General features: G+C 34.0%; 1 protein-coding gene across 8 annotated transcripts in view; it reads left to right on the top strand.

The window, feature by feature from the left end:
* LOC129968615 (6-phosphofructo-2-kinase/fructose-2,6-bisphosphatase-like) overlaps positions 1-25,546 on the top strand; it is a 67,585-nt gene that overhangs the window by 8,550 nt on the left and 33,489 nt on the right. Inside the window, exon 1 of one of the 8 annotated variants that reach the window (XM_056082684.1) lies at positions 19,798-19,986. The exons of 2 other annotated variants lie outside the window; for them this stretch is intronic. In XM_056082684.1, the coding sequence (XP_055938659.1) occupies positions 19,908-19,986 (79 nt within the window). In that variant the 5' untranslated portion in view covers positions 19,798-19,907. Of the gene's footprint in view, positions 1-19,797; positions 19,987-22,307; positions 22,625-25,546 lie in introns of those variants that run through there. 5 more of the 8 variants (XM_056082683.1, XM_056082687.1, XM_056082688.1 and 2 more) reach the window with 5 other exon arrangements.

Genomic DNA, 25,546 nt, shown 5'->3' with positions numbered 1-25,546 from the left:
TAAATTAAACTGTGCTAGATGCATTCCTATGCAATCCTATTCACATGCACGCGAATACATGTAAGTCAAAAAAAAAAATATATTTTTTTCAGACTCTTAATAATCTGAAAGGAGAAAATTCATACAAGTTTCGAAAGTTCTGTTGTTGAGTATTGCAGTATTTTTGCTGTTCTTATATAAGAAATCGGTGATCTCATTCCTCTATATTTTGTTTCCTTTGTACCTGAGTTTGCCAAACTTTTTACTACTGCAACAAGATGCTCTAATTCAAATTTTGAACTTCCGTGCGAAGTTAGTTTCCTGGTAAGGAAGAGTATTTACATATAGTTCTAGCAAATGGATCTGGTATGGTACTGGATGACTTCTACTGTGACTTCTGGTCTTGACGATAGAAATAAAGATCCGAGAATATTTGAGAATTTTGGCAATAACTCCATTAGAACTCCAGTTCCGACATTTATTCTAGAACATTCGATAACCTGTCAAGGTGGCTATAAAAATCCAAGAGACGGAATTGTGAGCAATCAGGTAAGTTGAGCTGAAGCCAGTAGTTGAGGGAAGTCTCTCTTTGGAGTATTAAGCTCCTGCAAGTTCTCCCTGAGCGCTTGGGGTGGTACGCTACCTATTTTCTGTTTGTGTGCTGCTGTTTACTACAAGTGATGTTTTACGTACTTTTCATCTGTATTTTATTACCTATTTCGTATTTTATGTTGGATGAAACTTCATTATCATTTATTGAACCTGTTGGATTTAGATTTTTCCAGCGTGCAGCCCACACACGGAGTTTCAGAAATTTTCCGTATCAATATCCTATCATTAATTATGCATCTACAATTCACGGTGGAAAGGGACAAGAACTTTTTCAATACAATTTCTAACAATTTTTTTTCTTTTTTTCGAAAAGCGGTTTCGTAATACTTTTATTTTCTATTAAGATTCAAACGCGTTCCATTTCTAATAAAATCCTGTTTTTTTTTTTTTTTTTTTTTACTCATAAAACTTGTGCTGCCGATAGCGAATTCTGTTTCAACAGTTACTTCTTAAAAGGATATCACTTCTGCATTAATTTCATAATTTACGCCTGTAGTAATGTGCCTTCTTAAACCTGTCTTTTAAGAGTTTTTAATTCTTATCATTTTTTAAATGGGTAAAATTTATCCAATTTTTTAAAAAAAACATTTTAAAGCTCTTTTTTGCTTTTTTAATTTTCCAAGTGTTCAATTTATGAATTACATCTTTTTAAAGTATGTGTGTCGGCGCAGGACAAACTTACATCTAGAGATTTAAAATTTTGTACAGACATATTTTGGGAGGTGAGAATGTGTAACTTAGAGCAATATTTTATGAAATTGTAATTAGAATGTTAATTAAAAATTAAACGAAATTATATAGTTTTCATCAAAAAAATTTACAAAAATTTGTTACGCAAAAGATATTTTTCCGCCAATTTTAAATTTAAAAAATTATATTTTCAATGATATTATTTATGTTACCGTATTTTTTCATCTCATTTAAATTAACTTTTAATAATATTTTTGAGAATACTTTGCAATATTTCCATCATCATATTCAAACCCGAAATTGATTTTGTTGTTGCTACTAATATGTTCTGTTTATTCTCATGTTTTGATGAAGATATGAAAATAGTGTTTATTTTTTCATATTGAACAGATTTCTGTTTGCTTCAAACTTTTTATATTTTTTAATACTGTTGCAGTTATATTCAGCATTTAACTTCCTAACTAAGCAAGAACGAAATTTTCTAATGTTCGCGCATTTTTAAACATTGTCGATCTTTTTCGTAATTTAATTTTGAATATATCAAATTCTGGCAAATATTCTGCCGCTACCAGCGAATTTCGCTTATTTGTAAGTGACCCATCATTTACCGAATTTCACTTATTTGTAAGTGACCCATCATTTACCCACTAGGGCTACTACGCGTACCATAAGAAAGGAACCCTTAGAATTAAAAGAATTTGTTTGCATTTTATTTTTTATCTGCTTTGTGTTTAGAAAAACTGTTACCAGTGCGTAATTTCCCATTCGCAGAGACCACTTTTCTTTCTCTGCATTTTATTATTACTATTTTTTAAAATCCTATTTCGAGTTTATCCGTGCACAAGGAAAAAGCTTTCATTGAACGTTCAGTTCACGTAGCTGCTGATTGCAAAGCTGTATAAATTATTAGTGCTTTCTGTAACGATTAGTTTCAAGTGCATATTTGTGGCCTGAATCTCTTGCTGAGTTGTCCGCTGTCCTTGGATATTCTTTTCTTTAATCTCCAGTATTTTATCATTAAGTAAAATTTAAGTAACTGTAAAAATGAGTTTGTCTGTATTTTAAAAAGAGTTTTCGAGCAAAAATTATACTTTTTAAACCAAGATTTTTAAATTATGAATCGTCGCTCTAAAAGCTTCATAAAATGTTAGGTGTTTTACAAAAATTGCATTGCAGAAAGCAGAAATGTCGTAAGAAGTATTCGAGGATATCTTCATGAGCTGTAATGCATGCTTTCGTAATGGTATCGTGAGCAGTTGGAAAGCACGTTTTGTATACGTTTTCTTTGATGCGATTACTTACGAGCACTGCATTGTTCGTTGAATCTAAAATAGCTTGTTTTTGTGTTTGTTAAAACAAGTTTGTTTGATGTTGTGTTGTTTTGTGTTTGTTAAATGGTTAATTTTGTTTATATGTCACCATGTGCCAATAAATTCATTGTTATAAATATACACTTAGAGTTGTTTTTTTTTTTTTTTTTTTTTTTGTCACTGATTAAATTTTTTCTTTAGTATTATTATCATCTAGGCCAAGGATGGCAATATCATATGCGAGCACAGATTAAAGAAAGAAAATCTAAATTTAGATCAGCTGCAATACACATACACACGTACGCAAAACACACACTTTAGATACTTTTTTTATATAAAAATTAGTTTATATTTAAAAACACAGTACTATAAAAAGAAACCAGTAGAAACGTTATCATATCGCATACTCTCTAATAAAGGTTAATTTGTATTTTAAGTGCTTTTTTTCTCAACGGATTGAAATCAAAATTTTGACGCAGAACTACAAATGCAGTCACAAAATCACATTTCAAATTTGATATATTTAAGTCATTGTACTTTTGGGTTATTGCTTTTATATGCTTATGAATACAGACCGAAAAACGGTCAACTCCGTGTTGGATTTGGCTCAAAAGTGTTTACACTATAGATATTGAATCTGTGTATCGAATTTTATCTATGGTGTCTTTGTTTTGTAGTTAATGTGTTGACTTATATTCGAACAGCTAGAAAGGCAGACTTCTTCGGAACGGATTTTGCTCAACATTTGATAGGAAATCTACAAATTTAGTGAAAAGATAAGTACTCCAAATTTCATTCATTCGTCTGGCTCAAAGCGTTTCTGAGTTATCTTTATCAAGACGGACAAGCAGACAGATATTTTCCTAGAATGTGTTTTTCGAATTCAGAGAAGTCTAAATCGTGAAGATTCATCAAAATCTGGAGTTCGATTTTTTTTTATTTTTGATGATTCTGATGCTTTCTCTACACTTCATATGCGAGGAAGTGTAGCCAGCGAGAGTGGTTTCCCTCTTTTCGCATACTCTTTATTAAAAGTGTTATCCCATAGAATGCCTTGCATGGCATTGGTGAATTATTACGAAATATTGACCTTTGGCGCGAATTTAGCATTTTTATTGAATATCTCGTCATCTTCGACGAATTTTTTTTGGCGAATAATCCCTGGCATGCGGTTAATATTATACAAAAAGCGAATTTGTTTTTTAGACGCATCTTTACCAAACGAGTTAAACAAAATGTTGACACAAAACCACTCACAAAATGTTATATCAAATTTCATATATTAAAGTCTTTGCATTTTCAGTTACCGAATCTGAATATTTTTGAAAATACAGAACGACAGATGACCAAGCCCTTGTTGTATTTGAAAAGTGCCTGTAATATAGAGGCTAAATCCGTGTACCCAATTTTATCTATCCAACTCTATTTTTGTAGTTATCGTGTTAAATTATATTCGAACAGCGGGAAGGGGTTTTGCTCATAAGTGCATAATAATCTACAAATTGAATATAAATACCGTACACCAAATTTTTTCCGTCAAAGCGTTTCTGACAAACGGGCATTTTCCAAAAATGTGCTTTTCGAACTCGGAAGTAGTCTAAAACGCGGAGATTCGTTAAAATCTCGAGTTCGAATTTTTTGATGATTACAATACTTTCTCTGTACTACATATATGGGAAAGTAAAAAGGGCATAGCATTAAAATGAATGCTTACTTCCTGACGTTTGCCCTCTCTTCTTTGCTACTACCATCTTTCCAACTTCGAGAGATATCTGGTCCAATGTGATTTAATTTCAGAGCTGTTCCGGAATGAATAAATTTGGATCTGAAGAGGAACTTATTTCCCTTTTTAAGTGAAAATAATTTCCCTCGACAGTAAGTCCTTTTAAACATGAAAATAATTCATTTGTGTATTTTCGAGATCTTTCGAACTTGGCTGACAAATATTAAATTTCGGGTCTTCATATCTAATCAGTATTCGATTTGGATTGCTTTCAGTTGCATAAATTAAGGATTGATTCTATATCTATGAAAAAAATCGAGTTATCTCCCTGAAACTTTCTGGCATACTTTATAATATAGGTGCTATTCTTCTTCTGAAAAAAAAAAAATTGTAAATCTTGAGCGTGGCCTGGTGGATCACATGTGAACCGTGAGTGAAGCCGTGACTGCCACGAAGTCTCAGATTTTTATGGGACCGTTTTGTGCTTTGTAGTGTAATAAAGAACCGAATATCCATTTTGGAAGTTTTTTAATCGGTTGAACCAAAATTTGACTCGGAACTTAAGGCACTTTTAGTTGCAAGATCATATACAAAATTTAATTTATTTAAGTAATTGCATTTTTGAGTTATTGCGTGTACAAGCATTCGAAAATACAGACCAACAGACGGTTGACACCTTGATAGATTTTGTACAAAATTTGAAATGGACCGACTTTTTAGATTCTATACCTGTGTTACAATCGTCAAAAAAAAAAAAAAAAAAAATCCTTTGTAACTTGCTTATATGCATCTTCATAAAACTGGTATCCATGGAAATGGTTTAAAGGAAGAGGTTTGTTGAAATAGACAAAGTGATTAACCGAATTAATTTATATAGTTAGCTAACTAATATGCCGAAATTTTTACATTACGGAAATAAAAATTTTTTAATAATTCGATTCTGCAGGTCTTTTTATCAAATGTCGTCCCAAAATGCGCTGTAGTTCTTGAGATACACTTAATTTTATTTGCTGAAAACTCCGCTCAAAAAGACCCAACTCACCGGGGACCGTATATTAAATAAGTCGCAGCTTGTTATTAGAAGAATTATTTTTTTCGTATTTTTATCCGAGGAATTTCGGTGGAGCAAACAACATAACCATATTTATCCTTAATCTAAGTGTGTGTTTTTTTTCAAAATATGATTTTTTAAATTTTTTATTTAAATATTGAAGAATTTACATTACTATGTCCAACTGCCGACACACTACTACACGACTGGCTACTCCTCACTGGATTCGATGCTGCTTCCACAAAAATCACAAGGACTCGGCACACAGCTCAGTTTAGCACTCACTTGAACTCCACACAACGCTGGACTATTCCGTCTTTGCCTCGTTATCCTGTCGTCAACTCGTTTCACGATTCCAACTCCGACTACGATTCATTGCAGCTCACAAGGACACAAGGAATTGATTAGGAGCGCCGGCGCCCATAGGGCGCCATCTCCGATCGGCTGTGGCTTGGAGCATTGCGATGATGGTTTAAACAGGAGTGGGAAAGGACACAAGGACACAAGGAAAAATTTGGAGCGCCGGCGCCCGTAGGGCGCCATCTCCGATCGACTAAAACTTTCAGCAGAACGATGGATGGTTTGCACAGGAGTGGGAAAAGGTCTTGAATGAGGCTGGTGGCAAGGAACATCGGCTTAAGTACTATTGATGGGGTGGGGTGGATTGGCGAATCAGGCGTCTTGGACTCGGCGGTGGGCGTGGTTTTCAAGGAGTTGGTTCTTCGGCGATGAGAGCGTCTATGAAAATGAGAAGTTTTTCTTGTTTACTTTTGGCTTTTTTGCTGAGTTTAATGGCATTAAGAATGTTGGGGAATTCGATCAGGAGTTCTTTGATTTCTTTTAGGTCGTTGAGGTGGTTTTTCAGCTCTTTAATGTCGTTAACTTCGTCAGATAAAGTGGGTTGGGGAGGCTGTGGTCTTCTGTAATTTGGTCTTTGGGAGGTGACTTCTTGTCTACTTGGGAGGGTAGGATTGATGTTATGGCTATTGCTTTTATTGATGATTTCGGCATAAGATCTTCTGGGGTAGTTTGCAGTTTGGGTTTGGGCTCTTGGTATTGCCGGACATCCTTTCCAGGCTGCTAGGTGGCCGGTTGCGTTGCAGTTGATACACACAGGGTTTTCTATTTTTTCTTTAATTTGGCAATCTCGGGTGGGATGGTTACCGTTGCATTTAATACATCTGGGTTGAATTCGGCAGTTTCTGGCAGAGTGGTGGAAACCGGAGCAGTTAAAGCAAATGGTAGCGGTATTTTTTGACCTGTATGGCTCTATTTTCACGGACAGGAAGCAGAGGTGATTTATATTGAAGATGTTTTTGTAGTTTCCGGTCTTCCTGACTTCAACGAGAAATAGTGGGAGGAGGGTTTTTGCTCTGAAATTTTTCATTTGATTAATTCTTGGGATTTGATAATTGTTTGCTTCGAGTTCTTTTTTAATGTCATCTATTGTGGTGTGGATCGGGAGGCCTCTAATTACGACTTTGATGGGTCTTTCTTCGGGAGCTTCGTTGATGATGAAGTCTTGTTTTTTGTTTTGAAGTAGGGTGATTATTTCTTGTCTGGTTTCTTCTGATTTAGGTTTAATTTGGATATGCCCTCTTTGGAAGTGGTTTTCAGTTTCGGGATATTTTCGCATAATCTCTTGAAGGATTAGGTTGTAATTTTCTTTGATGACTAAGCTGATCGTTGCTATTGATTTAGGTGGCCTATCGCTTTCTTCCTGTAGATGGGAGAAGGAGTTTTCCGTGGTTAATTTGAAGTTTTCTTCGGTGCGGGGCTTTTTGGCTGCTTTTTTGGGCGAGACAATCTGGAAGTCGTTTTGGGGTATTTTTTGTACCTGGGATGATGGAGAAATCATTGAGACATCAGGGTTTGGAGTTTGAGGAGAAATGGGATTTTCAGTCGGGATGTGGCTGGTTGAGGTGGGTGCAAGGGATTTGGAGATCTGAGTAGTTGGTGTGGATCTATTTGCCCAGTTGTCTTGGGTGTCCATGTTTATTTCAGGTGTTGGGGTTTCTTGGAGTCTAGAGAAATCAAATCCGACTTCTTCTAGTAATTTCTTTGGAAATGGTGTCTTGCAAGCATAGCAGTATCCAAAACTAAAGTTGATTGCGATTAGTTTCCCGCAAGCGGGGCAGTTTACTCGGATGAGAATGCCAATGATGTTGGGGTTCTTTGGAAGCGCCTAGGCTCGGCGGCCTTTCATCTTCCGCTCAGCTGAAATGGTTATTAGTGACAGACAACTTATGTTGAGCATAAACTAGGGTGGAATTAAATAACAATTTACAGATATTATAGCTATTATTTATGGGTATAAGGACATGGACGACACAGGACACACAACAACAACGACAAACAAACAAAACAGAGAATCTATTACTATGAGGGGTTTTAAGTTGTCCTAGAGGGTTCCATTGGCTAATTGGCGTGGGTGTAAACTGGTTGGGGCGTGGGGGGGCTAGGTGTTTGAAGGAGCAGGGATTTGCATGAAATATCTTTATAATTTTTTTGTTCTTCCTATTAGTCCATTAGCGTTCCAAGAGGTTGCAACTACCCCGGAAGTATGTGCAGTCATCGTTAATTGGTATTGGGGGACCTCAGTGCTTCGGCAAGTATCATAAGCTTCTCCCACGCATTATCTTTGCTTTGCATAGCCTTAAGTGTTCCTGGTATGTCACTGATGACACTAAAGATTTTGTTTACTTCAGCGGCGAGCGCCAGAACGTCTTTCAGTCCCCCACGTGCTGAGCACGTGGCTCCTGTTATCAGTGCCGTGCTATCTTCCTTTTCTACTCCCGCGGTCGGGGGGGAGGGGAGTGTATTTACTCTTCTCTCTATTGTGTCTGTCGCTTCCTCTCTGGTGGGGTTGCTCTTGCTTGACTGGGGGTTCGCTTGTCTCCTAACTGCCTCGGCGAAGCTTTTCCCAGGTTGGATGGCTCTATTGTTCGCTGCCTTAGGGTATCGCGGGCATCCTCTGTAGTTAGCTGTGTGGGGTCCTCCGCAATTTGCACATTTTACCTCTGTTTCTTTTTTCCCCTTCTTTGGGCATTCTTTAGATGGATGGGCTTCGGCGCAGATGACGCACTTAGGTAGCAGTTTACACCCGTTTGAACCATGATTCCAAAGCTGGCAATTATAACACTGGTGGCTCTGCTTGGTGACATATTTCTCCACCCTTATCATAAAATACATTATCGTGTCTAGTTTATAAATTTCTTGAATATTATCGGTTTTGAACAGATGTATTTGATAGATCGGCAGGGGCTCTTTGGTTTTAAATCTTCTAAGCTGGTTTATTTTGTCTACTCGGAACCCTCTCTCCGTGAGTTCAGTTTTTAATTCTTCGGTATCTAAATTTAGTGGCAACCCTTTTATTACAACCTTGACTGGTTTTTCTGCCCTGTCAGCAATAACAAAGTACTCCTTGCTTTGTTCGTCGAGATATTTGGTCAGTTTTCTGACGTCGTCTGATGTCTCTGCAAATAGCTTGATAAATTCGCCCGCTTCTTTTGCCTTGCATTTTATGTTGTAGGTAGTGTTAAGTCTTTTTATGATTTCCCTATATTCCGCCGTTCTTCTTAACATGATGGGTGGGATTTTTGGCGATATTTGTGTTTCTTGGGAGGGGTTATCTACTTTATCCACTTCCAGTGGACTGTATCTATTTTCTGTTGCTATGGGGTCACTGGCTATCATTTTTTTATTAGGGATGAATTCTTTGCTATTTTTAAGACTGCGTTTACGCTTGGGCAGTTGGAATCCGTCACTATCTGTGTTTACGCTTTTTTGGTCTGATATTTCCCTCACTAATTTAGTCTCCTCGTTATTTTTATGTTTTGTTCCTTCCTCCCCCGTGGGGGTAGCATTTGATTCTATTTCCTTAGTTTTACTTAATTTGTTTTTATTATTTTCCTTTTCCTCTCTATCGGGCTCTTTGCCTGATTTTTTATTCTGGCGGTTGATTTTGGTTTTGCCCTTATTGCTATCACCGGCCGGTTCATTTTTATTCTTATCCTTGGGGTCATTTTTTGGGGTTGCGTCCTTTCCACCAATTTGCTTTTGGTCGGAATTTTTATTTATTGACCTACATACATCCTGCATCATTTCTAGTACTAAATTTTTCTCATTTGGGCTAATTGACTCATCCTCATCGCTGGACTCACTCATTGGTTCTGTATCGGAACGAAAGCCGCATTCGAATAATCTATCTTGGAACTCTATACAAGTACTCTTAAAATTTTCATTATCGTACAGGTTTGGGGGAATGCTCAACATAAGAGTCTGCCACTTACCCATTTGCTGGTGGAACAGTCTGTAGAGTCTCTTCATCAGTCGGGTGGGGTCCATTACGTAGTCCATACTCTTGACGTCCTCCATGTCTTGTAGGATCTTCCTCATGCTTGCTTGTAGCTCGTGGTCTCGATTAAGAAGCTCCACGAAATCCGGGGAGGCCTCCGTCATGATTTCTTGGTCTGCGTCATCCATCATCTCAGGAACGTTTGGCCCTTCCGACACTAGTCCTGAAAAGGACGGGTCGGGCCTATTAATCGTCTGCGGGTCTGGCGCTAGCAGGTTGGCAAAGATCAGAGCGGCTGAAAAACACGTCCGTTCAGTTCAATCCCAAGCACTCGAAATAAAATGCAAAAATGCCATGCAAAAATGCCATCTGCAAAAATGCCATGCTCGGATGAGAAGGTGCTCTGAGATGGAGCAGCGTCTTATGTAGATCTTGCTTGAACCGTCTCTCGTCCAATGGGAGGCTTCCGTCTGTCGGCGAGGCCGTCTTGGATCGGCTGGAGGGTTGGGCTATGGCAGAGGTGCATCCTGGGAAGCAGGTGAGTCGAAACACAGATTGCCGGTAGAGTGGTTGTGGGGGATGGGGTGAGAATCTATTTGTGACTGCCAATAGGAGGGGCAAGATGGAACATGGATGGTGGTTTTATTAAGGTTTGATAGGAGTTTAATTTATGGGATTAAAGGGTTAGAAAGGGTTGAGGATGATGATTTAATTGTTAATCTATTGATCTGATTAAAGTAGAATTAGTCTGGGTCTTCTGGAGTTTGGGTTTGGGGTGTAGGATTCGATTTCTTTTATTGCTGGGTTGTCAATATTATTTAAATCTGAGAAGAATTTAGTTGCTATTTTTTTGATGAATTCTTTTATTGATGGTAAATTAAGGGCATGTCTGATGTCTTCGTTTTTCATGAACCATCTCGCCTTTGTAATTTGTCTGAGAATAATGTTTTGGCACCTGTCTATATGGTTGAAATTTTTTGGTGCAGCATAGGCCCAGATTGGGCACGCGTAAGTTAAGACAGGTCTTAGCATCGCAGTATAAATAAGCACTTTATTGTCCCTACACAATTCGGAATTCCGAGCAATTAGGGGATATAGTTTACGCGAATTATCTCGGAATTTATTTCTAATGTAATTGATGTGAGATTTCCAAGTTAAGCTTTTGTCCATTATGACGCCGAGGTATTTTGCTTCCTGAGACCAGGGGATTATTGTGTTTTTAATTTTAATATTGAATTTTGGTTTTTTGTTTCTCTTGGAGAAAAATACGGCTTCCGTTTTGGAGGTATTTATGGCGATTTTCCACTCGTGGAACCAGCTATCTAGGTCTTTGAGGTGTTTATTTAGGGCGTGTGTAATGTATCTTATGTTTCTGTTTTTGGCCGGTATCGCGGTGTCGTCTGCAAAAATGCAGAGTTTAGTATTTAAATTTTGTGGTATATTATTTATGTAGATGGAATAAAGGGTGGGGGACAATTTTGCCCCTTGTGGGACGCCTGCTTGTATGGAGCGAAGTTTGGAGAGTGTGGCATTTACTCTAACTGTGAATTTTCTATTGAAAAGGAATGAATTAATGATCTGAATTAGTGGGGGTGGTATGTTGTATTTTATTAACTTGAAATTCATTGCAGCTCGAGACTGCCGTCCTTTTATAATTCCCCGGAGGCGGGCCGAGAACTTTCTGGGCCAATCAGGCGTTTCTCAATTTCTATTGGATGGATCGTTAAAATTCTCGAAGTTTCTAGCATTATCTATTTTGTTGCCAGATTTGTCGGCAAATTTATCGCCAAGCTCTGGGATTACTGGCTCGGCACCCGAGTAGCACTCAATACATGATTGTAAATCGGTCTTTCCGGTGATAGAAATCGGTCTTTCCGGCGTGCTGGTAGGCAGCATTATAGGTTTGTAACATTATTTTAAGCCAATGCAGTTATCGATGTTTATTAAAAAAATGGACTTTTGTCAATTGGAAACAAGTGTTAATCGGAAAGAAGATTTATTAAGTTTGCTACTGTAAGCTACTATTAGAATAACAGAGTGACGGACATTCTTTCTGTTGTGCAATGTAATCAAGACAAATATAAACGAATTAAACCAAGCACATTATCATGCTACCTACCTTATCTCGAACTAGAGGTCCGAAAACAATGTTTTATCATAAACGCAATTCTAAAGAGGAGATTATTTCATAATATTAAGGGAGTCATTTTAAGGATATTTCAAAAATATTTTCCACCACTAAAATTAAAGAAATTTATGAATTAGTGCTCAACATTAAATATAAATAATTGGTGCTCCTTATTTTAGCTTTAATTAATTTACTGCATACTAAGAAATGGTACAGATTTCTTTGGACCTCTATTTCATTTACTTGCAAATGATAACTGCCTGTAACGAGCAAACATTAAAAATAAACATTCCAATAGTCGATCTATGCTGCAATCTAATTTTATAGCGTTTGTATAGAAAAAGCATTCATTTTTTTTATAAAGAAAGCACAATTCATTCCACATTGAAATCGTTAGATTTAGAAATAGATTTAATATGATATTATAATGGCGTTAAAGCTCGTACTTCATAAAATGTAGATCTATAAATACAAATAAATTTAGTGTACGGTCCCTAAAAAAGTAGACATTGCAAATCGACTGAGATCGATTTTACAATTTTTGTGACTATTTTCAAAACTATTTGAGGTATGCACACAATTTTTTGGGATTCTGCCATATTGGCATCTTATCATTATTCACATACAAAAAAATTTTCTATGTTGCAATTTGCTTTTTTCTTTAAATATTAAAAAAAATATTAAATTTGTGCTATTTATGCATTTATTTTGTCACTTAATGAAATGTGATAATTTTCCCGAGGTGAGTGAAAAAAATTTTGAAAAATATTCAATAGTTCCCGAGATTTTGCCAAAAATTCATAAGATTTATTTTACATTGGAATCATCATTTTTCGAAACCTTATAACTCTCGAAATTATCATTAGAATTCCATAAAATTTTATTGAGAGGCTAATTTTATTATTACAAATCTATTCAGTTAAAAAAAAAAAGCCACACTGGGAAAATTTTGAGATATTGATTAATTAATCATGTTAATTAACTCGGTTAATCAATTTGCCTATCTGAACAAACCTATCCCCTCGAGACATTTCGATCGACACCAAATTTGTGAAGATGCGATAATAAATAACAAAGAAGTTTTTTTTTACTATTGTACCAAATTGTATCTATCTAGCTCTTTGTTTTAGAGCCATCACGTTCGCCTGTACCTAGAAGGCCGGTCAAATTGACTTCCTCAAAATTTGATACAAATTTACAAATTTATAGTAAATGTGATGTACCAAATTTCATCTATTTAGCTGAACGCGTTTTTGAGTTTTGTTCACAGAGAAACATAATACTAAAAGTATCTTTGATACTCAGTAGCTCTGAAAAGTAAAAATGCGTCGAAATTTCGAGCTCGAATTTTTTGACGATTTCACTTTGCTTGCTTCATATACAAAAAAGTGAAAAGAAAAGATTTTTAGAATTTGCAAGGGAAATTGTAATTCTGATGAACGATTCGGCGCTGTTTGATGGCTAAGTTGCAGTTTCAAATTTTTGCCTTAGTAAGTAAGTATAGATACTTATTTTACATTACGAAAAAAAAAAAAAAACTACCCAACAAAATTTAATTGATTCATAATAAAGAAAAAACTGTTAAAAACACAAACTTAACGAAGTCTGAAATTTTATTTCTATTATCAAATAGAAATTTTAACTTTTAAAGATGTTACTAACGTATAAAAAAAATAATCAACGTATAAAAAAAATAATCTAGACTTATATAAAAGTCGATGTGTGTGGTGTGTGTTGGCGCTCTACAGGCCAGACCGTTTGACCTACAGCTACCAAATTTGGTACATTTATACTTTGGAAGTCGGAAATGTGCACCTGGGGTCCCTTTTTTTGAATTTTTTAACTAGAATTTTAATTATTAATTAAAAACTAACTTTCCCGCCAACAAAAAAAATCTTCGTTTCCCCACCACCAAATGAGTAAGGCTTCAGTTTTTTTTTTCTTTCTCCCCACGCTAATAAGGTTAGGCTTAACATTTTTTGACCGATTATTTCAAACGATTCTGTTTATTTTTGTAATGTTTGAAGCATTTAAAATTAAACATTGTAATTAATAGATCTTTCAGATTCCTTCTGAAGTACTTTTGAATTAAAATAAAACAGAATAAATTAAAAATTTCTAATCTGTATAGCGTTACCCCAACTGGCGTTGAAAATTCACGCATGCGTATTGTGTTCTGATTGTTGACAACTTTTTTCAACGGATGCGGACTTGATTTAAATTATTTTTAGGTTAGTTGTATGCTTTGTATTATATTAATTGCAGATTAATCCTTTCCACTTTAATTTAAAGCATAAATTCTACGGGAGCTAATAAAAAATTAGTGAGATACATATGACGTTATGACTGAAAGCCTTTATAATATTATGAATGAATTATATGACTATCAAAATTTGAAGTTTTAAAATATTTTGATGAAGAAGCTATTAAAGTATTAATTACATAAAATATTTAATTATTTAAATTTTGCCGAGCAAAGGTGGCTAGTAATAAATAAATTAACGATTCGTATTCAGTGATTATTTCCTACTTTCATTTTAAGCAATTTCATTTTTTAATCTATTTTGCGAATGTTAATGGTTGCATTTTAATTTTACGAAATAGTCTAGCCTAATGGCACTGTAAGAGACTTCACTTCCCAGATGTTTCCTAAAATGCAACTCTCTCGTAAAATGCAATATCCCATCTATCAGCAATCCAGGAAGCAGGAAATGAGTATCGTAGTGTTGCGAATGCAGTCATCGATCTTGTTCCTTTTCCTCTATTATTAAGCAACTTGCGAAGTCACTGTTTCGTTTAAGTTTCGATACTATTAGTTTCTTCCAAATATTGGAGGACTGTAAAAATTGAAAGGCTATCGAAGACATTTTTATCAGGACAAGATTATCGAATAGGTAACTGCTTAAGGGTGTCGCAAATTTAGAGGTGAAGGTGAAATTCGAGATATTTTTGCAGTCATTTTGGAGCAATCTAATTTTGTGCCATCATTTAATTTACTGAGGTCTTGTACTTGAGGATAATATAAGTAAATCAACTGTAGCTTAAGTTTCAAAACAGTATTTTTCTTTCGCAAATCAGTGTTATTCTTTTATTTATTTTGCCCCCACTGGATGGAATGATTCACGAGTCAATAACCCTTACAAATTTTATGTATGAGTATTTAGAATGTTTTAAAAAGATTTGTAATTTTTTTACCATTTTGTTTGAAATTATGCTTAAAATTTTTTATATGTAAAATGCTGTACTCTGTAAGATGATTCTAATTAAATGCTTTATTTCAATCTTTCGTAGTAGCTGTTGTTTAAAAACTGCTTATAAAGATACTGAAGTAAGCTCAATGAACGATGTTTATTGTGGAAAGGGAACTTGTTGCCCGGAATCTTGCGTTATGTGAAAACACACACACACAGTTTTATCTATTTCTGCATTTCGTGTGTTCATCTATCCATGTAAGCAAATATATAGATAATGCTAATATAATTTTAATTTTTCTTTCATTTGCTTTTGTCAGTGTATCAATATTTCGCTGTGAAAATAAGTGTTCGATCGCCAGTATATAATAAAACTAAATTGCATGGTTTTTTAAAATTTTTAACGCTATTTTTATGTACGAAAATCGACTAACTGCTTAGTAATCTATCTACTTCTAACTCTGAACAAATGCGACTTTTCCCACATAAAAAAATGTTTATTGTTATCTTAATATATATAAATTACGTGTCACGTTGTTTGTCCGCGATGGACTCCTAAACTACTTAACCGATTTTAATCAAATTTGCACACCGTGTGCAGTTTGATCTAACTTAAAAGATAGGATAGCCCTTTTTTTGAATTTTTAATTAGAATTTTAATTATTAATTAAAAACTAACTTTACCGCCAAAAAAAATCTTTTCATTTTCCCCACCGCCAAATAAGTACCACCAACGATGTGCTTCGTGCACGGTGTAGGGGTGGAACGCCGCCAAATAAGTACGACTTCAGTTTTTTCCCCCAACAGTCATGAGGCTAGGCTTACGATTTTTCGGCTGATTATTTGAAACGATTCTATTTATTTTCTTAATGTTTGATGCATTTAAAATGAAACATTGTTAATTAATCTTTCTGGTCATGATGAATCTGAGAATATTTTGTTGACAAATTCTTGAGATATTACATAAATTAAGAAAGATATTCTTTAGTGCCCATAAAGTTTAAACGCTCAGTGACTCTGTTATCAGTAATCATATTATAAAAAAATACTTTGTTTCAGCAAAAAATATTATTATATTAATTGCAGATTAATTCTTTCCACTTTAATTTAAAGCATAAATTCTACGAGAGCTAACAGAAAATTAGAGAGATACATATTACGTTATGACTGAAGGCCTTTATATTATTATGAGTGATGACTGAAGACCTTTATAATATTATGAGTGAATTATATGACTATCAAAATTTGAAGTTTTAAAATATTTTGATAAAGAATCTATTAAAGTAGGAATTGCGTAAAATATTTAATTATTAAAATTTAAACCAACATTAAGATTGGCGAACCGACTGGTCGCCAAAGGCGGCTAGTATATATATATATAATATTCGTTGCTGTGGAAACGAAATTACTAATGCATAAAATGTTTTATGTCTGTTTAATTTCGAAATCCCTTGCGCATCTTGCAGAATGACGCTACCGGACAGCGCGATACTGTTTGTAGTTAGGTGATGTAAAATGTATGTTTAAAGTTCGTATTGTGAATATGACACTACAAAATGAATTCAGCTCATCATTACCCCTACTCAAAATTCCGGGCTCAAAATCTGACTGTTGTACGCTAAATCTGACGTCATGGCTCAAATGTTGCTCTGGTGGTACGGATAGAGGGTGTCAGCTTCGATACCGTCCTCGTCATCTGACCATGGTTCAAAATTGCGAGGTCTGTTCTAAAATATCCTTTGTGTTTTGTGCACATGAGTTTCCGTTATCGATCTTTCTGAGTGCGAAAAATGCAATTTTGAAATTTTGTTCATGAACACGTAGCTTAAAGCGCAACTTGAAAGCGAGATAGAAAAACGAAATTTTGTAAGCCGTATTTATATTAAAATCTTGTATTTTTGTCGGATTTCGGACAGAAATTCAGATTGAAATTGCTGCCTGTCTCTCTCTACCTTCCATGTGAATAGGATAGTTCAAAAATCCGACGAGCTAGATGAATTAAATTTTGTGCACATCTTTAAATACGACTCACTTCGTCATAAGTGACTTGGATGTAACTTGAAATCAAACTTTTAGGTGTGTCAAACTTTGAATCAGATCCCCAAACAAGCTGAATATCCGTCTGTCCGTGTGCGTATGACCGTGATGATTCAAAAACACTCGATGACATTTGATGCGTGAATTATGCCATGCAGTGTTTATGCATGAATTATCGATGATTGTCAAATTTTGAGCCCAGTTCAGCAGCGAATAGAAGAAATACTTTTTCAAAATGCTTGTTAGATTCTCTTAACATAAGCTTCAGATTAAACACTAAATATTTCAATTTAATGTAAGCCAAAGATGTCAAATTCAAATGCATGGCATATGTCAAATAAACAAGTTTCAAGTTAATGTGGCTTACATAAGATAAAAAGTTTTACAGAAACGTAGATTTACTTTACAAACATTTTATAAAAATGAATAACGGTAACGGTAAAAATCTTTTTTTTTTTTTTTTTTTTTTTTCCCAGACGCTTTGCATATTTTCTTTTATTTCAGCAGATTTTTTTTTTCCCGCAGAAATTACTTTTTAATTAATTAAAGATGAATCCTAAGTATTTTGCATTGGATTTCGATTGCTTCCATTTGCATGTGATTAGGTATTGCTTTTATATCGATGAAGAAATTTAAGAAAACGAAGAAAGCTTTTTCAGTGATATTAAATTTTCAAGCAGTTCCAAATTCATTTGCAGGGCTTAAAATTTTTTCCGAATATTTTTGAGCAACACATTTCCAACTTCATTTTTCAAATTGCATGTTATATAATACATTAAATCTTCCTATTTCAACAATCTTTCTGTGAGAAGTAGTTTACATTTGAAACCTTTTACTGTTTTTTTTATCTCGCATCATCGTAATGATCTGAGCGAATGTTGGGGTCGCTTTGGTAAGTCTCAGATCTCAGCTTCAGAACCGGAGGGTTTCAAGTTCGAGACCCGATTCCATCGAATAACCGTCGTGTAAGCGTGTCTGGTGCACATTAAATCCGTTGGGGCCAAACGTCATCCCGCTGGTGTGGTGTGGAAGTTTAGAGAGTTGGTACCAGATCAGGTGTCGTCATCTGACCTCGGTTCAAAATGACGAAGTCCGTCCCTGAAATAGCCATAGTGTTGCTTTAAAACGGGACGTTAATACAACTAAACTAACTGAATGAATGTTGTTTGGATTGCATAATTAGGAATTTTGAAATTTATATTGTTGCATGTTGCTATGTTTGCTGAGCCGCAGAGATATTATCTGTAGGCCATGAGTTTCAATCCTTGTTTAAGTATGCGAGAAAGCGTACGGGAAAATACTCTTTATTTTTTTTTATAATATGTTTGCATTTACTTTCGTCAAGAAAGATTAAAATCAGTTATCGAAACTTGTTTCTGTTTATAGTATACTTTAAACCAAGTTATTGTTTGCCATATGAATTCGTTCTACCACCAGTCTTGGAAACATATTTTCCTTATTTTAAGCAATAATATATATGCCATAACATTAAAATTTATAAGATTATGCCATGCATTTCATTCTGTATTGCTTTAATTTCTTTAAAATTTTATGCGCTTTAATTACTAATTGATTCGTTAAATATTTTCCTTTTTTTTTTTTTCATTTCATCTTTTAACGTCTTAATTGCGCCATAAAGAAATCAAACGTCATGTGTTTGTCCCATTGTTTGCTTAAAATAGTAATTCACATTAATTTAAAATATTTGATAGAAAATTCTCCTTTTCTGCTTTTACCACTGATACTGACTTGTTTTAATGTATATGAACTATTCAATAACTTAATTTCTACAAATATTGTTAATTTCTGTTTTACATAGAGTCTGGTTATCAGGTATCTTGGTTCTCTCCACAATATATAGAGTATAGGGCTTTGATTTTTCCCAGACGCGTCACCATTTCTGTTAGAAAAGTTGTGAAATGATTGCAGAGTAAGAAAGTAAGGAACTGAAGAGTTAATGATAATTTAAAGAAAAATCACTTCAAAATAGTTATTTAGAAAAATTTTAAATGAATCTTTCAAGTCTAAACTTTCCTACAATAAATATTATAATTTCTGTAATTCATTGCTTAAGATATTTAGAATATGAATCTTGTATATATTGAAGTTCAAAAGATTTTCACCGTTGAAATAATGAAATAATAATTTTGAAATATTCCTATTAAAAATAAGTTTTTGGTGTGCAAAAGTAAGTTGGGCCTAAGGCATCAATAACTTTTTCATCCCTAAACAGTATTTTTGATTCAGCACATGTCATCAGTTCCCGATGTTTGGGTTTTTTTTTTTTTTTTTTCCATCGCTTCTTCAAAATTGTCTAAAAAAGTGACACACGTGCTCTGATGTTTACTCTTCAGTGCCGAGGCAAGATACTATACGTGTTCATTCTATCACTATGCCCCTTGATTTCGTACATCATGGTGATTGTTATGTGAGAATGAGATAAAATTCTGTCTCTTTTGAAGACATATTGATAAGGAATTGGATTAACATTTTTGCCACCCCCCCCCCAAAAAAAAATCCTGTTTTTGATAATAGTATCATACAGTTTAGTGTAGTCAGAAAAATCACTCGTGGTATTTTAAATTACCGACACGATGTGACCTTCAAAATTGACCTTCCTATGTCGATACGTGTAAAACCGCGAGTTTCCGAAAAACAACCAACAAAGTGAAAGTACCGACCCCAACCCCCTTGCATTCCTTTCCTTTCTATTCAGCTATTCGCTGTGAGGTTCCTTCTATTCTGTCTGGTATCTTCTACCGGGGTTGTGATTTTTAGTTGAAGCATTTGCTTATCGTTTAAAGAACACGTTAGTGATACTGGCAATTTTGCTGAATTCTAACGATTTTTTTCCTTCGTAATTTCTGCATTCATTCAATTTTTAAATAAATGAAAATGGAAGATTTAACGCACTACAAACAACTTCCTGTAGAGATCATGGAAGAAAGAATCAAATGCATCGGCCTTAGTAAGTGGTTAATTTTAACTGTTATGCTTTTATGATGGTTCGATTTTATGATTAATTTTAAATAGTTAGAAAGTATTTATTTGATTTTTGATATTTTAAATGTATTTGATTGTATTTAAATCGACTTAAAGTATTTTTGATATTCTTATCAGCAAGATATTGTTTCATTTCTTTCTTTCGGATAATAATAAAAAGTTGCAGGTAAATAAACATTTAAAAAAAAATTCTTGTCATTTTTTCGATGATCCCCCCCCCCACACTAACTGGCTTTCCTTGATTCGATTGTGTGATTATTTAATTAAAAAAATAATAAAAACTTGAAAGAATATTATCTGAAATTCTGTGAGATTATTGTTATTTTTCGAATCTGCAAATTTACTTACATCATACAAAGAGCGAAATAATGAGTAAAACTAACTTTGAATTATCTAAATTGATTTTAATCAAAATGAGTTACTGTAATCGATAGATAGTGGTATTTCAAATTGATCGTACGCGGAAAGTTACGGGAAGCAAAATCGCCGTAACTGACGTGATACATATATCTAGAATATAAATATAGAAAATTAGACAATTTCACTTTTAAATATCTCATAGATCTGTAATTCAATGTTTTAAAAAGAAATTCATTGGTGCGAGTGTACTAGAATCAAAAGCGGACAAAAAGCAATAGGCAAAATTATCATAATATAGTAACAATTGACTTGATATACATTATGCAAAAAAAAAAAAAAAAAAAAAAAAAAAAAAACCTTATGATGGTATAAATTTTAATGGCTTAACTTGTACGAAAACATTTACTGCGAGTTTCCTATTTAAAGCCTGTTTATGCTGAAAATTTTACGAAGTTTTACTCGTTGGATACAGTACGACATGGGAAAAAAGAAAAACCGTAGACTAAATTCAGCTTTATACAGATGTCTAAAAAATTGTCCAAGATTGAATTTAAATTTAGAATAGAACACGGTCAAGTATAGATTTAAACAGTTGATGAATTCTACTGCGAATTTGTTGAAAAGAAAGAATTTACATTGAGCTTATTCACATATTCCCTCGGTTTGTGAATCATAATTTAAGAATATATTAATATTATTTAAATTGTTAAATTTTGTAAGCAGTTGATAACTCTACATTGAAGAGCGATTTGAATTTTTTTAAAACGCTATCTTTTGTAATAAAATTAATACAAAAATCCTCATGTTGAGAGTTTTATGTGCCATTTCAAAACAATTTTAGAATTTCTGTTAGCCGTGCAGTTTTTGCCTTAGCCAGGTTATTTTTAAAAGCAGAATGGTGTTTGACTGGCGCCAAATCATAATCATCCCACTACTGCCAAAATCTAGTCTTTGTTTTTGCCTTTCGAATAATTTTTAATGTTTTCGGAAGGATTGCACCTTCGTTGCTCTATTTAAGGATTTTCTTCTCACTGCTGTTCTTTGTAATGAAAAATAGTGACTTGTTTACTTGATAACTTTAATTTAGCAGTTTAATTTTAAAATCCTTTGCTCTTCTTGCAAGAGAAAAGTTTGCATAATAAGTAAATAAAGCAGATACACTTTTTCAATGTTACTAAAATAAGAGAAAAATAAAAAAAAATGTGCATGTTAATTAAGTTAAAAATGTGTTGAAATAGTCAAAAAGAGGGTCTTCATAATGTATACTCTTTGGAGCCGCAAAATGTCTAAATCCACCCCTGCTAAATACTTATATCTATAGAACAGGACTTTTTAAATCTTATATGTTTCTAGCAACAACTTAGCCGAAAACAATTTAGCGATTCCAAAATTCGAGAATGGAGCAATTTATTGCAATCAATCCATTATTAAATTTTATACGGAAAAATGCATCGTTTTAGTAAAATGCTACAAATCGGAGAAACTATTGCAGCAGTTTTTACTTATAAAAATTGGAAGTTAACTTGACCCCGTTGAGTATGGGATTCAGAGTTAAAGGAAGCCTCGTGTAGTAGAGAGCAAATAATGCGTGCCCCTCCCGCTCTTCTTGTAGACCTCGACAAATTTATTCATTTGAATTCGGTTATCTGCATCACATATTCTTCAATGGAATTGTTCATCTTATCGTCCATTGTCAAAAGTGAATGCTCTGACTCACTTCCTATTAATCTCAGCAAATGAGATCCACGACCCGACCATGTGGTGAGAGTTCCCGTAACCGACTTGGAGGACTGTCGCCCATAATGAACTTGACAGTTAAAATAAATAGCTTCTCGCTAGGTTCCCAGCCGGTTGAGCTGTTGCCAGATGCCGATTTCTTTGTTTTTTCTTCATGATCATTTTCTAAAAGCCTGCACACAGCAATGACCTTTTCCTCCTTCCAAAGGTCGTCTGGTTGCATTAAATGAGTGGCTGTTAAATTATCTTTCTTTCTGATTATTATAAAACGAGTCCCAGCGATAGTTATTTTCTTTGCACGAAGAGGAGGAAAAAAACGACAGCTCAGCAAAATTTAGTTTTGTTTCCTTTTTATAAGTTTCTTCCTACCTGCCATACTTACCTTTTCGTAGTGGTAGAAAGGCAACCATTTCCTGTATAACTTCTCAACTGTTCAGTTGCGATCAAGATGAATTCAAAAAGAGGCAACTATTTTCTACGTCCGTTTGATAAGCGAAAATATTCAGGTATGGCAAGACGTATTTTTGATTTTTTTCCCCCTCTTTATAAACATGTATATTAATGCATAAAGTTCGTTGTTTCGTTGAGGTGTTGCTTTCTGTTGTTTGTAAAATTCGTCTGTTCATCAATTCGGCCCAGTGAACTGATGTAACTGCATCAAATTATAATTCTCTAGTACTTTAAATCGTAAAATAATAAGAGGGAAGTAACCTATGTACAGTATACTCTCGGTTATTCGTGGGCGAATTATTTGTTATTGTTAATTCCAGTATTTTGCTGAAAAAAATTAATCTGAAATTTAAAACATGGAGTTTTGACAAGAAACATATTTGCTGTTTTTAATAAAAAAGAAAGAAAAAATTACTTACTGAAGTACTGAAATCTATTATGAGTTATGAATTGTATACTTAAGCCCATTATTGCAAGTAGAATATGTTCCGAGGCATTTTCATGTTGATTTGTATCCTGTTTCGATCATTTTGTGCATTTTTCGCGGAATTCGACATATAATCTGTAGTTTATTGTAAAAATTTTTTAAGTGGATTGGAACTATGAATTCACAAATAATGCGATCAAAAACGATTTAAAGAAAAAAAAAAATTGAATCTACCCAAAAAAGGTGAGTGAAGGAGAACGTTAAAAGGAAAGTGTTCTTATTTTACAAATGGGCTAACTAGTAATTGAATTTTAAAATAGTTAATATTTCAATTATCAATTGAGTTGAATGGAGTTGTTAATTTATTAAACGCAGGCAATAGTATATTTGTGTAATCGTATATTGTAAACAATGAAAAGTATTTGAATTTCATTGCAGCGATGGAAAGTATTGTAAGAAATAGAGTAATTTTTAAAATTTAATGATGATGCCAAAGTCTTTTTTGTAATATTTCGGGCCGATTAATTTATATACTTAATTTTTTATGAAAAATAATTTTTTTCCCTGATTATTATTCAAATTTTAAAAACATAGCTTCGAGATGCTTATGCGCTTAATATATTAATGCGGTGTTTTTCGATAATCAATTGGATTAACAAATTCTTTTAGACATATTTTCTGTTCTTGACTTTGTGGCTGTAAGATGACAGTTACTTCGATAACAACATAATTCCAATCGCTCTGTAAAATGCTGTCGTTGCGAAATATTTATAGCATTTCAGGTAATTTTTGAATTTCCTTCTGCTATGAAATAGCTCGGGAAACTCGTTTAGTTGAAAAGTATGCTCATTCTCAATTAGACAACGGATGTACATATTACAGGCTCAATTGATTCCTGAAATATTACATCGCCTTATCACAATTGAATTGTCTTTAGGCAGAATCTGTAACAAGAATTAAAAGCGAAATAATTTAGAGTAATGCGAGGGACATTTCCTCATTTTTTAGAGACTGGAAGAAAAGTTAAGACGGTTCGGAAAATCTAGAGATAATTTCTAAAATACGGAAGAGAACATTTTTAAAAATGTTAGTCTATTTTAAAAAAAGAAATATCCACTCCCAACCAATTTTTGGACTTGTAATTTAAGATGGAACTTTGGGAAAATGCATACTTAATGATGAGTTCTGTTACTTAGTTCTAAATATTTTTTTTTTAAATGCTTATTTAATTATGATTTCTGTTACTTCGTTCCAAATATTTTGAGACTTAATATTTTCTAGATAATAAAAGAACAATGGCATTTCCCACTGTACAAGGAAAAATAATCGTACAGCTACGAATTACAGGCGTAATCAAGTAATCAACCGGTTTTATAAGTATAGTAAATAACTCATGATTACAATTATTCTGAATTTCCCGTCGTGGAGAAAAGATGACGAATTTCACTTAGTGTTCAAGTATCAAATTCTGTGTATTGCCAAGAGTTTGTTTTGCTGTGATTTTTCAAATGAACATCAGCTTATGGTAGAAGTGAGTTGGATTAGAGTTTAAGTGGCGTCGAAAGTTCCAGAAAGGCACAGTATTGAGGTTGAAAAGTCGGGAATGTGGTAACCTTATTTAAGTCTTGAATGGTAGGGGGAAATTTATTGAGCGCAAGTACCACACAACCATCCCGTCTGTAGGACCATCCCCGCCTGTGGATCGTCGATCGGGAGCTTCCTGAAAATTGTCCGCAAAATGAACAGACATAAAAAAAAAACCCCGAAAAACCACAAGAGAAGGAAAAGAGAGCAAAATGTGCTTATCTCAAGACGTGTACGGGTTGTTCGGAACGGGACTTGAAGCTTAGCGAGGGTAACAGGCATTCAAGACAAAATATAAATTTTTCATCATCAGTAGTTTAATAAATATAAATGGCACGCAAGACATTGCATTATATTTTGTCCCTTCACAATATTTTATTTCCAAGAATGATATAAACACACTAATCTCTCGTTCCGATGGCATCCCTATGACTGGTTGCTTAGAAATCGAATATTTTATTGCCTTCCGGTTACTATTCCACTGAGGGCGATCAGGATTTTCGACGAGACAGCTAACTAAGACCGCTACCCTGAATAGGGTCCGCGGGCATTCGATTAAAAATGCTGTTTACGTAATTGTGAAACGTACGTAATTGAAAAGGAACATCAAATAAATTTTTTCAATCTATAATCATTTTTCCATAATAAAATAACAGACGATGGCAGCGTACATTTTAGTTTTTAAAAATTGTTCTGACTGGTGATTTTTTTCTTGAATTTTAACAATTTTTAAAGAAATATTTTTAGCCTTATTTCAAACAATTTGCTCTGAAATTCATCTGTTTTCATTGTTTCATTAAATATTTAATCTCGGGATTTTCTTCTATTGTTGTAAATTAAAGAAGAACCCTGTTTAATATTTGTGTAACTTAAAAGACAAATAAAAAAAAAAAAGTGAAATTACAGTACTCCGATATTTAGAAGCGAGATAAACTGCACAATTGCATTTTTAATAGCACTGTAATGT

This window comes from Argiope bruennichi, chromosome 5 (assembly GCF_947563725.1).
Source record: "Argiope bruennichi chromosome 5, qqArgBrue1.1, whole genome shotgun sequence".
Taxonomy (NCBI): Eukaryota; Metazoa; Arthropoda; class Arachnida; order Araneae; family Araneidae; genus Argiope; species Argiope bruennichi.
This window is presented reverse-complemented; position numbering and strand designations above follow the sequence as displayed.